The 14,400-nt window shown below is 37.9% G+C and overlaps 1 protein-coding gene across 2 annotated transcripts in view; it reads right to left on the bottom strand.

Moving 5' to 3' along the window:
• Positions 1 to 977: 977 nt before the first annotated feature.
• The window catches only part of LOC579475 (dual specificity tyrosine-phosphorylation-regulated kinase 4), a 49,764-nt gene continuing 36,341 nt past the window's right edge, over positions 978 to 14,400 (bottom strand). For both annotated transcript variants that reach the window (XM_030974945.1, XM_030974946.1), the window contains exons 3-14: positions 12,716 to 12,912; positions 11,565 to 11,629; positions 10,745 to 10,908; positions 8,273 to 8,409; positions 7,237 to 7,377; positions 6,557 to 6,777; positions 5,646 to 5,818; positions 5,024 to 5,084; positions 4,353 to 4,482; positions 3,491 to 3,888; positions 2,709 to 2,857; positions 978 to 2,013 (exon numbers count right to left, since the gene is read on the bottom strand). In XM_030974945.1, the coding sequence (XP_030830805.1) occupies positions 1,837 to 2,013; positions 2,709 to 2,857; positions 3,491 to 3,888; positions 4,353 to 4,482; positions 5,024 to 5,084; positions 5,646 to 5,818; positions 6,557 to 6,777; positions 7,237 to 7,377; positions 8,273 to 8,409; positions 10,745 to 10,908; positions 11,565 to 11,629; positions 12,716 to 12,912 (2,013 nt within the window). In that variant the 3' untranslated portion in view covers positions 978 to 1,836. The remainder of the gene's footprint in view (positions 2,014 to 2,708; positions 2,858 to 3,490; positions 3,889 to 4,352; positions 4,483 to 5,023; positions 5,085 to 5,645; positions 5,819 to 6,556; positions 6,778 to 7,236; positions 7,378 to 8,272; positions 8,410 to 10,744; positions 10,909 to 11,564; positions 11,630 to 12,715; positions 12,913 to 14,400) is intronic.

Consider the following 14,400-nt stretch of genomic DNA (forward strand, 5'->3'; position numbering starts at 1 on the left):
AGTGAATTATATCTCTATGGCTTTCATTTCATTTTCAAAGCTTCTTCAAGTTTTAATTGATGGTGTAATCCCATTTCCAAATCAACAATTGAATTTTCACAGTTGCTGACTTTCAACCGAGTAAAACACAATCCTTTTTTATCAAGGCACTTCAACAGTATATTTGTGGAGGTACGTACAACGTATCCCCATGGTTTATATATACTTGCAGCATTACACACAATATACAGAACATTTTTTCAAAATAGACCCAAAAGACAAGTACAAAAACAGGAGTTGATGCATAGTGCAAGAGATGTGCATTTAAAACTTAGCCAAAAGCTATCAACTTGTGTTGATGTTCGCAGCTGTATTACCACTTAATAAAATTTAAAAAATCATTATACAAACACTGGCTCATAAAAGTAGAAACAAATCCTTATAAATCTGGTTCAAAGGTAAGAATTTTTAAAGAGATAACTATGAGTACCTTTCAAGAAATTGTTCATTTTAAGTGGCATGTAGGAACTTGTCACCTACAAATTTATTCCTCTTGCAACTACATAGTTTAGGAGTATGACTGATTCAATTTATACATTTCGTTTTTGATTGTGGGTAGGATATTACCGACGAGTCTGGCCCTGGCTTAATTGAATCATTTTACCAGTGTTTTACTATTCTCGGAAAAATATGCTGAAGAAAGGCACATCTGTGAAGGCATCACAGTTTGAGGCACTGCCAAAATGAAGATGTAACTCCATGCTCAAGGTGGTGCATATGCAGTGCTGTAACACATGTGGGTGAGGTGGGCAACTTGCAGTGCTTTAATGTGAGGTTATGTGAGATATGACTTGTACTGAACAATAATTATAGTAATAATAATGGGTTCTTGTATAGCGCTCATATCTGTCAGACTTGACACTCCTGGCGCTCCCAATTATTACCCTGGCTTGAGCACGGCTGCCATTACGGTGCTCTAGCATTTCAAGGAATTAATTCCTGCCAGGTACCCATTTACATCACCTGGGTTGAGTGTGGCAAATGTAGATCAATGTCTTGCCAAAGGACATTAATGCTGCGGCGGGACTCGAACCATGGACCTTGTGATTGACAGTCCTGTGACGTATCCACACAACCATGACACCTCTATGATGACATTCATGGATGCCTGTTTCCATTAGTGTAAGACTCAGCTCCCTTTAATTAACCCATCAAATGTGGCCTACCTACAGACCTAGAGACTGTAGTCCTTGAATGATGTCTTCAATCAGGCACTTATGACTACATCTAAACTAAAAACATGGTGACATTCAAATGTAATCAACCTTCAATATGATGATGATAATGCCATTCTTGCAAATGTAATCAACCTTTGATATGATGATGATAATGCCATTCTTGAAAAGTGATGCCCTGAGTGCAGTCCTAGAGAATGTGGTCCTTGAACGATGTCCTCAATTAGGCACTTCTGATCACATCAAGAACTAAGAATATAGTGATTTTCAAATCCATAAACCTTTGATGTAAGTGTGGCGCATCTGAATCTCAGGTTGTCTGAATCCTATGCTTGTGTTGCTAAAAAGTGACGTCGACTTGGTGCAGATCAAAGCGAGACTGAAGCTACTATTTCCCGCTCTTTCGTCCAGCGCGGCGGACAACTCTCTCTTCCCGCTGACATAGCCATCGTCCTGATCGCCATGCAAGGTAAAGCCATTGCAGCAGCCTTTCTAAGGCTAAGGTTCCTAATGAGTTCTACACTCCTGGCTTCTACAATGGTTCCTAATCTACCTCTATCTAATGTTTCCTGTTCTTCAGTGGTAACAACTGTTCCTATGCTCCCTCTACCAATATCCTGTGCTATACAATCGGCGGTAAGAACTGTCCACTTTGTTTTTGCTCCTTCTTGGCATATTTCTCTTGGGAGTCTATCACATTCTTTTCATCGAGTTCTAAGTTTTCGAGAAACTTCTCAGAGTCCTCAACCTCAATTACCTCAATAGAGGGCGCTTTATCTTCCGCAAGAAGCGGCTTGACCTGTGGGATTGAAAATGGGAAACAAGAATAGACTATAATGAAACAATTTATCCCCCACAAGTTCAATCAACGGTTTAAGTGTATGTACATGTTTCAATTCTATCACATAAAAGTCCATTCTCTTGGCACATTTCCTACCTTACTATATAAAGTACATATACCTCATGACTTTCACAGACAATTAACAAAGTGAATTCCAGATATCACAAAAAAAGATACATATTATGATACTACACCCAAACATATGAACTTGTAGGGTCAATATAGTTTACAAAACAAATTCTAAAAAAGAATGAAGAAATTCCATAAAGAGAACTTAACTGTGTCGAAAAACAAAACTTGAGTCATATGTGTTGAAATCTGTTAGAATATAGTTTGTATTGTTACAAGGGGAGTGTTTCACAAAGACTAAGATCAAGTTTAAGTTGGACTTACCTATGGCAGGCCATTCATGCCACTGGTTGCTTTCACCATTGGTCTCTCAATTATGATCTTTAGATAATATTTTTTTTTCTATCAAAAATGAAAATTCTGTCGATTTGTGACCATGATCTGTACGCCCCTTGAGAAACCAATGCCAGGAATGGTTAGCGGAAACTAGTGGCATGAACGGCCTGCCATAGTTAAGTCAAACTTAAAGTCAATCTTAGTCTTTGTGAAACACTCCCCTGAACTCTAGAAATCTTTCTACTGACCTTATTGACGGGTTTCTCTGCAGTAAGGTCTGCATTAATACCTAGATGAATAGGTGGCATGACAAAGTCAGACTTGGCATTTAGATTAGACTTCTCTCTTGATATCCTTAAACCATTCTTCTTCGAGACGTCGGGTGCACTGGAATCTTCTGCAATAGAGGAAAAAAAAGTATGATAAAGGGTTTTACATCTAACTAATTATACTAGAAATCTGTTCTTTCATCTTAATTCAAAACTAAGTAGAATTTGAATAAAATTTGTAAAAGAAAATGTATATTGCTAAATATATTACTCATTGTGGATGTAGTATCAAAAATAATATCGCTAGTGATATTCGTTTGTCTCGCAATGTGGTAAATAAGGAATCTAAAAGATCACGACGTTTCGTGCGCTATCTGCAACACTTCGTCAGGTGACAAAAACTAATGTAAGCAAGGGTCTTTTATAGTGTTGCAGTGTTGCAGAAAGTGCACGAAACGTCGTGATCTTTTAGATTCCTTATTGACCACATTGCGAGACAAACGAATATCACTAGCGATATTATTTTCAAAATGTATATTGTTCAATCAATCGAGCATCTCATAATCAATATGGTAACGTTGCAAACCAAAGTACTACACATGAAAAAAAAAATCAGCATTTCAGATAAGGATTCAAATGCACACCATGCCAAAAAAATGAATTGTCAGAAAAGAGTTGAGGACTAACGAAGGACTGCAATAAAATCGAAGCTTAGGGCTCATCCTTACAGTACTAACAGGGTTAGAAGCTACAAAATTTACCTGTATTTTCCTTTAATGAGTTGTTCTGCTTCTCCTTCCCTACCCTCACCCTCGCACTGCCCTTGGCGCTGCTCTTGGCCACCTGGGCCACCGCCTTGTTGACGGCCGGCAGCTGGAAGACCCCTCCGCCCGACCCTTCCACTTTGACCTCTTGACCCTTGGCCGATGCCCCCTCCTTCTGCATCTCCTTGACAGTCTGCTGGTGATGCGTACTGTGTTGTTGATGCTTGTTTCTATGGTGATGATGATGTTGGTTGGAGGTGGTGGTGGAGGAGGAGGAGGATGCGGTGGGGTTGGAGGACCGGTGTTTGTCTTTGGACTTGGTGTGAGGGATGCCTTCCTGGATGAACGGGTGCTGCAAGGCTTGGTCCGGGGTTAGCCGCTGAGAGGGGTCCCATCTGAAAAATCAGGTTTAAATTCAAGGTACTGTCATTAGTTGTCGTTACTTTTCACAGTATGCACACAAAAAAAAACTTGAACTTCTGAATCTTAATATTCAGCTTCTAATGCTTTTAATTTTCTGAGATATCAATAAAACTAAATGCAGATTCATCACATATTTAGATAAAATGGAAATTTACAATAGAAATAAACTAAACATGTTGGAACTCACTTAAACATAACTGAACAGCAGAATGACATGTATGGGAATTATACCTCTAACAAACAAATATTAATTAATATCAAATAAGAAAGAAAAAGAATAATTCTTACAAGAAAAGATATTTCTACACTTAATTTTATAATTGTAATTTTGTAAATATGCAATGAAACCTTAAGTCTGATCAATACTCAGCATACAAGTACGAGGGCATCAACTTCAATCAAACTTTGAAAGAAGAATATGTCACAAAATGCTTACTCTAAGCATCTCTTGACGAAATCTAAGAACTGAGGGTCGCCTGTCTTGACCGCGTAACCCAGATCCTTGGTGTTAGGTCGCCTCTTCTTGCCTTTACTGTTTGTGATACACCGTGGGTTGCCTCTGGAATCTATGGAAAGTAGAGATGAATTTTGAATAACAGTATTAATAATATAATCTTCACACAACCCGTCAAAATCTACTTAACATCCTTTAAGGACCCCCAACGACCTATAGAAAGCCATGTGTGAAACTTTGGCAGACTCACAGTGCCGACGATCTCCGATCTTAGCGGAAGAAGGATACAAGAGAGAGAGATACAAAATAATTACTAACAAGTAATGTACATGTAATAACAGTGGTCGTAGTTGTTGTAATGCCAATTACTGTCTTTCTAGTGCAAGTGGCAGCAGGTTTATGTTAGAAACTTCATTCAAATTCATTCAAAATTTAAGTTAAAGACTGTCTGCACTAGTTTGGTCAAGAGGGATTAGACCTCCCAGCTTGGTCACTGACAGGTGGTTATCTCATCAAATCAGCTCTTAAATAACATGAGAAAAAGGGGATCATTGGGGACCAACAGGTATCACTTAGGCATTGTTTGCTTTATAGAGGGTGCAAGCAGCTACAAGTACTGCAGTCCCACTTTAAGTGTTAGATTAAATTCTTACCAAAGAATAGTCTTCTTCTCTGAGCCTCTTCAATAATGTGGGGAGGAGGAAGACCAAAGATCTGGAAAAAAAGGTGAAAATAATAAATTTTTACGCAAACTTAAAAACCAATATTCAACTTAGATTTTTTAGAATTGAAATATATCCACAGTTTATGTATTTTATATGCCACATTCATTTAGAATCATTGCTTACTAATATGCATGTATTTCAACATTGTAAAAGTAGAATAGAATATCGATATATCTGCTCATGATTCACACTTTTTTCCTCTTCTCTTCAAAAAAAATTTTCTTCCATATCCCAAAACACAAATTTATGAAAGCAGGGTCATTTTGCGGACTTTACAAAGTCACTTGAAATAATCCATTTTCTTTCTGAAATTTACCATTTACAGTCAAAACCCATACAAAAAGATCACCCAAGAAAAATACAAAAAGTAGTATTTGTAGACAGGTAGTCTTTATAGATGGGTTTAATTTTAAGACATGTTTCATGGATAATGAAAGACATGGTTTTTATAGACAGGATGTCTTTCTATGCAGATGATCACTAAAGCAGGTTGAACTGTATTCCATAGTAATGGAACTTGTGTATTTCGAAATATGGTATTCAGACTCACCTCCATGATACATGCTAACTGCTCCACCTCATTCTCCCCTGGAAAGAGAGGGTAGCCGGTGTAGAGCTCAGCCAGGATACACCCAAAGCTCCACATGTCGATGGGGAGCCCGTAAGGGAGACCCAGGATCACCTCTGGAGACCGGTAGAAGCGAGACTGGATGTAGGTGTACACTGGTAGGTGGGTGGTAAGAGGATGTTAAGAGGTGATGTTAAGAAGGGGTGTGGCATTTTTATAGGAGACAGGATGCTTGAAATGATCGTTTAATACATATGTTTGCACTCTCCTTCCATATCTCTTTCGCTCCGTTTCCCCAACTCTCTATTTCTCTACTGCTTTCTTCCTCCCTCCACGATATTAATCTCTCCCTCTCTCTATCCGTCTTTCTGTCAGTCTGTCTCTCTCACCTTCCCTCATTCTCTCTCCTTCCCTCATTCCCTCTCCCTTAGATTAATAGGTAATTTGTTTAATTACAATCTTTTTAATTCAACACCTGAATCTTAAGTAGATTATTCCAGTTTCACTCTGCAGATATCTAAACCAAACATTTACTTTTCAAAATTGCTTTCAGTGATGTCCTAATTGTCCTTGGTCAAGATCAATTCATCAAATCAAAACTAATCAGGATGTATAGGATGAATCTATTAACACCCTGTATTCTTTCCAATTCTCTCTCTCTTTCTCTCTCACACTTTGTTTATCCCTCTATCTCACTCCCCCCCCCCCCCCCCCTCTCTCTCTCTCTCTCTCTCTCTCTCTCTCACACACACTCTTTGTTAATCCCTCTATCTCACTTCCCCCCTCTCTCTCTCTCTCTCTCTCTCTCTCTCTCTCTCTCTCTCTCTCTCTCTCTCTCTCTCTCTCTATTCTTTCTCCTAAACTCTCTTTTTCTCTCCATCCAGTAAACTTACCTCTCTGGTGCTCATAGCAGCTGGAGCCAAAGTCAATGACCTTGATTGTACTTTGACCTTTCTGCCTGAGGAGGATGTTCTCTGGCTTGAGGTCGCAGTGGATGATGCGCTCCTTGTGTAGCATGCGCAGGCACTGGAGCAGTGAGAAGGCAAAGCGACGGATGAGGGCTACGCTGAAGCCCTGGAAGTTGTTCTTCTTGATCAGTTCATACAGGTTCATTCTGTGAAGGGAGGGAGGGGAATAGAGAGGGTGGGAGATGGATTAAACTGATTATCTGTGGTGTAAGAGTTTACCAAATATGTTGCTTGTAGTCTTCAATAAACTCTTTGCTGCATTTATCATCACATTAATCATCATTATCATCATCATCATCACTGCCATTGTTTCCATCATCAATCAATCATCACTATCATCAATATCACTATCATTATCATAATCAGCATATCTCCACTAACATCATTGCAACTAGAACTATATATTCATCTGTATAAATATCTTCCTAGTAAAATTATCAACACTTTACCAAGGCCAATCATCATTATGACATCATCAAACTGTCATTAAAATCCCTAACCATTATCAATTTATTCTTAACATTATCAATTGCATCATTACGATGATTATCATTATCATCATCATCATCCTTGTCAGTACCAAAACCCCAAAGTTCTATACTCACCCTAACAATTCAAAGGTGATACATAAGTGGTTCCTGTAGTAGAAGTACTCCCTCATATGGACCACATTATGTGAGTTGTCTCTGTCTTTTCTCCTTAGTGCATCTAGTATCTTCACTTCTATCAATGCTTGGTGGTGAAACCTGAACAAACAAAAAATTCAAATAATAATAATAATTTCTATAGCGCCGTCTAACTAAAATTCTATTCCAAGGCGCACTTATTATTAATACGGCTTTAGCTTAGCTGCCATTACAGAGCTCTAGTATTTCAAGAAATTAATTCCTGCCAGGTGCCCAGGTAAATATACAATACAGAGACCATTGGTAAAAATGGATGATCACAATATAGTATACATGCAAAGACATTAGCTCGATGGTGAATTTCACCAGCAAACACATATCTTCCAAAGTAATGCATTCGAGGCAGGAATTTTCATTTTGAATTACTACTGGCTACGCAGTACCTTTAATATTGGCAATCTAACATGTCTACAAGTGATTATCAGTTCAGCGGGGCTGCATTATTTTACGTAAGATTTTCTTTAAAGCTAAATTAATCTTCAGCCTTAGAAGAGATGAGATATTCAGAAATAATGAGGAAAAGGATATTAAGAAATATGGAAAGAGAAACTACAGAACATGACAGATGGAGAAAAGGAAGAATTGACTGTGTGAAGGAAAGGGTGCAGAGTAAGTCAGCAAAGGGCAAAGAGAGGGGGAGGAAGAGGAAGAGAGAAGACACGAATGAAGATAATACAATATCAAGTGAGGCAGGGAAGAGAAGAGAAAGAGAAAGAGAGAGAGAGAAAGAGAGAGAGAGAGAGAGAGGGGAAGAGAAAGCGAGAGAGAAGAGAAAGAGAGAAAGAGAAAGAGAGGGGGTGGGAGAGAAAGAGAGAGAGAGAGGGGGGTGGGAGAGAAAGAGAGTAGACAACAAATAAATACAATCATACAAGGTCAAATGAGAAGATGAACAAAACAACTATGGAAGTTAGAAAATGATGAAAAAGGGAAACAGATAAAAACAGATTGCACTCACCTTTTCTTATTGCGTATAATTTTGATTGCAATCATCTCTCCCAACTTGTGGTCAAAGGCTTTGACGACCTGACCGAACGACCCTTTACCTATGACCTCCAGAATCTCATATCTGTATGCTAAATGATCATGTATCACCTGATGGAAATAAAGCAGAAAGGAGTCACATGTAAATAAATAAACCCAAACATAAACATGTCAATTTTTCCTACACACTATCATTCATTATGAATACATTTGGAATTTTTGATTGCGACAACTATTTGTTTAATCGTTGATTCATGTTTCCAAATCGGGGTCTAAATTCCATTAAGATCTGCATGCCTAACTCAGTGTAAAACTAGATGGAATTTTGACTGCGCGCAGTCGAAAATGATGCCTCCGCCATAGAGCAATTTAAACAATTTAGTGAGGTCTCTTGCTTTGCGCAATTTCTCAAGACGCGTGCCAAATTTCGAGGCAATCGGCCCCTCCCCCCCCCCCCCCCCCCCAGTCAGGGAGGTGCTCAAAATAGCCCAGTTAAGTACGGGTTAAGTAACGGAACATATTTCAAGTGGTTCTTGACATATCATGACAAGTCCTATACATGTAGTCTGAAATTTTCAAGTTGACCTCTATGACCTTTGACATACATGTACTCCAAAATCTAATCTGATCGTTTTCCTATGGTGATATATATACTATCCTTAAGTTTGAAGTTTAAATCTCCAGTGGTTCTTGAGATATTATGATAACAATCTCAATGTATGGAATTTCATAAGTTGACCTCTGTGACCCTTGACCTTTGACCTACGTGCTCCAAAATCTAATCAGATCGTCTTCCTATGGTGATACATACTATCCTTAAGTTTGAAGTTTAAATCTCAAATGGTTCTTGAGATATCATGATAACAATCTCAATGTATGGAATTTCATAAGTTGACCTCTGTGACCCTTGACCTTTGACCTACGTGCTCCAAAATCTAATCAGATTGTTTTCCTATAGTGATACACACTATCACTAAGTTTGAAGTTTAAATCTCCAGTGGTTCTTGAGATATCATGATAACAATCTCAATGTATGGAATTTCATAAGTTGACCTCTGTGACCCTTGACCTTTGACATACGTGCTCCAAAATCTAATCAGATTGTTTTCCTATAGTGATACACACTATCACTAAGTTTGAAGTTTAAATCTCCAGTGGTTCTTGAGATATCATGATAACAATCTCAATGTATGGAATTTCATAAGTTGACCTCTGTGACCCTTGACCTTTGACATACGTGCTCCAAAATCTAATCAGATCGTCTTCCTATGGTGATACATACTATCCTTAAGTTTGAAGTTTAAATCTCAAATGGTTCTTGAGATATCGCGCTAACAAACTCAATACAAGGAATTTCATAAGTTGACCTCTGTGACCTGTGACCTTTGACCTACGTACTCCAAAATCTAATCAGATCGTCTTCCTATGGTGATAAATACTATTCCCGAGTCTTAAGTTTAAATCTTAAATGGTTCTTGAGATATTGTGATAACGGTCAAACGGGACGGACGGACGGACGTACGGACGGACGTACGGACGGACGGACGTACGGACGGACGTACGGACGGACGTACGGACGGACAACCCGAAAACATGATGCCTCCGGCACCACCTTCGGTGGCGGAGGCATAAAAATTGTATGAATCATGGTCTTTCAAACTTATATATCATAAGTTATACCAATTGTAAACAAATGAAATCATTCATACTTTTTCTCATACCAAAATATATACCACCTTAATCATCAATAGCTGAATATAAAAAAAATAAATAAAATTCATTATCTCAACAAAAGAGATGATTTACTGAAATCAAACTATCTGGGGCAGAACCATGAACTTTGTATCGAAAGGATATTTAAATTCGAGGAAACAATCGCAGAGCATTCTACCCAAGGCCAATCATCGTTTGACGTCAGACTGAAAACATGACATTTTGATGAATCAGGTCTCATTAGATCATACAATTACCAGCTATTGTGTTTATAATTCATTTCAAGGCTACTTGGATTAAATTGACATTACACGATCGATTGAATCTATGATACATGGAGGCGTTCGTGTTACGGGCTTGTAATGTGAGATGGGGGTTTGGTTATATCTGTTTAAAATATATAAGTTGATGGAGGACTAATTAAAATTTGCAGGATAGATGGTGATGTAATAGAAGTAAAGCAGTGTCATCATGGCAGGGCATTATAGTGATCATGGAGATTCCACAAGTGTTAAAAGTAACATCGATAGCACAACAACTCTCTTCCATGTAGAGTATCTAAACTACCATTTAATAATAATAAATAAAAATATAAAAAAACACAGGAGAAATATACATTTTTAAAAAATGTAATGACATATTCAGCAACTACACTCTTTAGCTATTAAAGAATATGTGTGAAATGGGAATTCCCCTACCGATGCCCCTTTGGAGGGCACATGAAGATACCTACCTTGATATAGGACCCATTCTCATCATCATAGCCATTGTTTTGTGATGCTCCCTGGACCCCTTCTACTTTCTTAGCCTCTGGACCTAAGAACCAGACCTCCTGGTAGTCTAGGATCTCGGCTTCCTCAAAGACTGTCAGTTTGTCTCGGTAGTACATCATGGCCTCTGTAAAAAGAAAAGATTAAAGAACCAGCTAGATTAGCATGAGCTTGGAATATCTTGAGTCGAGGTATAGATTAAAAGGGCCCTAAAAAGACTTGATCTGTCCCGGTAGGATACAGTTGCCTCTGCATAAAAAAAATATTTTAAAAAAACACAATAATTTTTAATTGAATTAGTTCTACCAGGTAATCTGCTAAGGCTGATACATAACTTAATACTGACTGTTTGTTCCAGTAATACATTATTGCCAATGAATTAAGAGAAAAAATTAAAATATATATGAGATCTCTATAGCCTTTAGTAAGACATCACCTTGGTAACTGAATAACTGGACATCACCACAGGACATAAATAACTGGACATCAGTTAAGAATAACACTTCCTATCTATTTAATCCTCTAAAACACCAAGAGAGTTTGAAATTACATCAGTATCAGAAGACAAGCATACATTTACCAAATTTGTGCCTTCATCTGAAGATGGATTCAGTTATCAGTATGTTACTGTCAACTTTGCTTTCGTTTTCTAGCCCAAGATCTAGTCTAACAGAGTAACATCTAACTTGAAATTTACCACCAGACTTTTCCATCTCTGGTTCCAGATAAACAGAAAAATTAAAATAATGAGGCAGATGAAGAAAAAATTCCCCAACCACTCACCGTTTGGCTTCATATGTCCTCTGCTGTCCTTTCCTTCATTTTTAGATGATCTCTTAATTTCCTCGCTGTAGGAGAATATAGAATATAACTTAGTTCACATACAACAACAAAAAACTGTCAAAGAATCTTATCTAAAATTGTGAAACATTGTCATTGAAATATTTAATCTACTACAACAAATATCAAAACATAGTAACCAACTGCTCTATGAACACTTCAAATAATTTGATTCAAATAAAAATGGAAATAAATTATTCTTTATAACAGTGTCATCTGAATGTTCATTTGTATTCAACTCTTTTACAACTTTGATCTGGTATGCAAATATACAGTATTGCATTTTTCCTTGATAAACTTATGGTTCTTAAAATGGAAGGATTCAAAAGGAAACTGTAGAGCAGGAAGGTGGCAAACTAATGCCATAGAATTATTTGCCATATTCTAGGTGCATATATGGACAAATTAAGGATGTATCAATATTGCCATTTTGTTGTGGGGATAATTACTGCTGTATCACTTCCATTCAATAATATTTAACAAATAATTCTGAATTTAATTTTCATGAACTGATCATTATCCAAGCATTCAGTGACATGAATTTGCAGAATCGAGTTCAACTCTGAAACTGGGAAGTTCTACTCTGAGGATCCATTAGCCTGTAAACACTTCCTGAATGCTGCCCTCTCTTGACCAAACTTGATACAATGGCCACTGCTGTGATTGGTTCAAAGTATCACCAAGGTAAACAAAGCCCTAACCTACACAAGACAACAACTAAGTATATCTGAGTGAAAGGGAAGGTGGGGGGGGGGGGGGGGTGCAATAGAGAGTGTTTAATGGTATTGGCAGAAATGTTACAAATACAGAAAACTCTGTATATTCATTTATATTTTGGGGAATGAACTAAGTACTAGTTGTAATCTGAGCTTATGATCAAAGTGGCAGCTATGATATCCTATTGTTGGATTCAAGCTAGGGTTTCTATTTACAAACTATTTAGTGGAACATTTTTTTTTCTTCAGTCCACTTCTTATGTAAATGTACAGTGTACTCTCTAAACTATTTAAAATAATACTTTGCAAAGAAAACAAACAGGAGAGAGATAGAGAGAGACAGAGAGAGAGAGAGAGAAAAGAAACACATGTACTTACAATTTGTTAGGTTGTCTATGGGCCTTGATGTGTTCCCCTATGGTGGTCTGATGGATACCAGAGGCGACTAGATGCCCCTGGACGTTGGTGAGTTGGGGTAAGGACTCCCCCATGGTGTTGCTCTTATTATGGCCTAGAGAGAGCTGGGGAAACGTGGTCTGGCCCGAGGACGCCTGCGGAAGACTGTTGGAGAGTTTCTGCAAGTGGGTTAAGGGGGGGGGGGATATAAATATAAATTATAAATTATGATGATGATGATGATTAAATTAATTCTAATAATTCTAATAACAATAATGAAAATGATGACGATGATGATGATAATAATGAGAAAAGAAGAAGAAGAAGAAGAAGAAGAAGAAGAAGAAAAAGAAGAAAGAGAAGAAGGGGAGAAGAAAGAAAAGAAAGATAAAAGGGAGAAGGAGAAGAAGGAGGAGTAGAAGAAGAAGAAAAAGAAGAAGGGGAGAAGAAAGAAAAGAAGGAGAAAAGAATAATAAGAAGAAAAAGAAGAAAGAGAAGAAGGGGAGAAGAAAGAAAAGAAGGAGAAAAGAAGAAGAAGAAGAAGAAAAAGAAGAAAGAGAAGAAGGGGAGAAGAAAGAAAAGAAGGAGAAAAGGGAGAAGGAGAAGAAGGAGAAGGAGGAGGAGGACGAGGAGGACGAGGACGAAGAAGAAGAAGTAGAAGAAGAAGAATACTGGCAAACCTTAATACTAGTACTGAACATAACAAGAATTATAAGGGTTTAGAAAAGATGGAGGGTTTTCAAAGAGCTACAGAATACAGAGATTTAGAAGCAGACAATGTTGTAACATGGAATTGGTAATCTTTGTGTAGACAGAGATTTATTCAAAATAATGTTGGGAAAGATTATACATGTCTCCAGGTAACATGTCATGTCCAATAAGTCATATTTAGATAGGATGTAATAGCACACCATCTGCAGTCACAACATTTCACAACATTTCCTCAATTATATCAAATACTGTCCTTTTTCACAATGTTTGCTCAGTGACATCAAATACCCTCCTTTTCATTTCATAAATCTGAATAACAGTTTTACATTGCACTGCCCTATATATTCATGTCTGCCTGCAAACATTACAATAAATAATCAGAATTTTCCTTCTAAGGCCATTGTGAAAACCTTCAATGTCATCTTCCTTCCATGCTGATCTCTGCTTGCCGAACACAATGTTCTGGCTTTCTCCTTAGGGAGAGAAGGAACACAGCCAAGAAAGTCTTCTCGCCCCCTCGCTCCTTAGGTTTCAGCCCTTGATAGCTAGGAGGATGGGTTGTAGTATTGATTGAACATTGGATCGTCTTGTAAATATATATGGTTTCTCTATTTTCCTCTCTCTACCATTCTTTTCATCTCATGCTATTTACCTCTCTCTGTCCATCTGTCTCACTAGGCCTGTTTTCATTAACTTGAGTTGGCCAATTAGCCCACTAGTTCTGGTTCGGGAAATTAGCACAATCACAAAATCACAAAATAGCGGGCTATTTGGCAGGTGAAGAAGTGAATAGCGGGCTATTTGCTCAGAAAATCTTCCCAAGATATCTAGGGCTAGTTTGCAAAATAGCCCGCTATTTGTCCGGTCTGTCTTCACCAGCCCGAAGTTTCGCACTATACACGAACACTGAACAAATTTCTCAAGCTAATTTCTCGAGCTCGAGTTTTGAAGGCAGG

The sequence above is a fragment of the Strongylocentrotus purpuratus genome, unplaced genomic scaffold (genome assembly GCF_000002235.5).
Source record: "Strongylocentrotus purpuratus isolate Spur 01 unplaced genomic scaffold, Spur_5.0 spur5_scaffold_7, whole genome shotgun sequence".
In the NCBI taxonomy this organism is placed as follows: domain Eukaryota; kingdom Metazoa; phylum Echinodermata; class Echinoidea; order Camarodonta; family Strongylocentrotidae; genus Strongylocentrotus; species Strongylocentrotus purpuratus.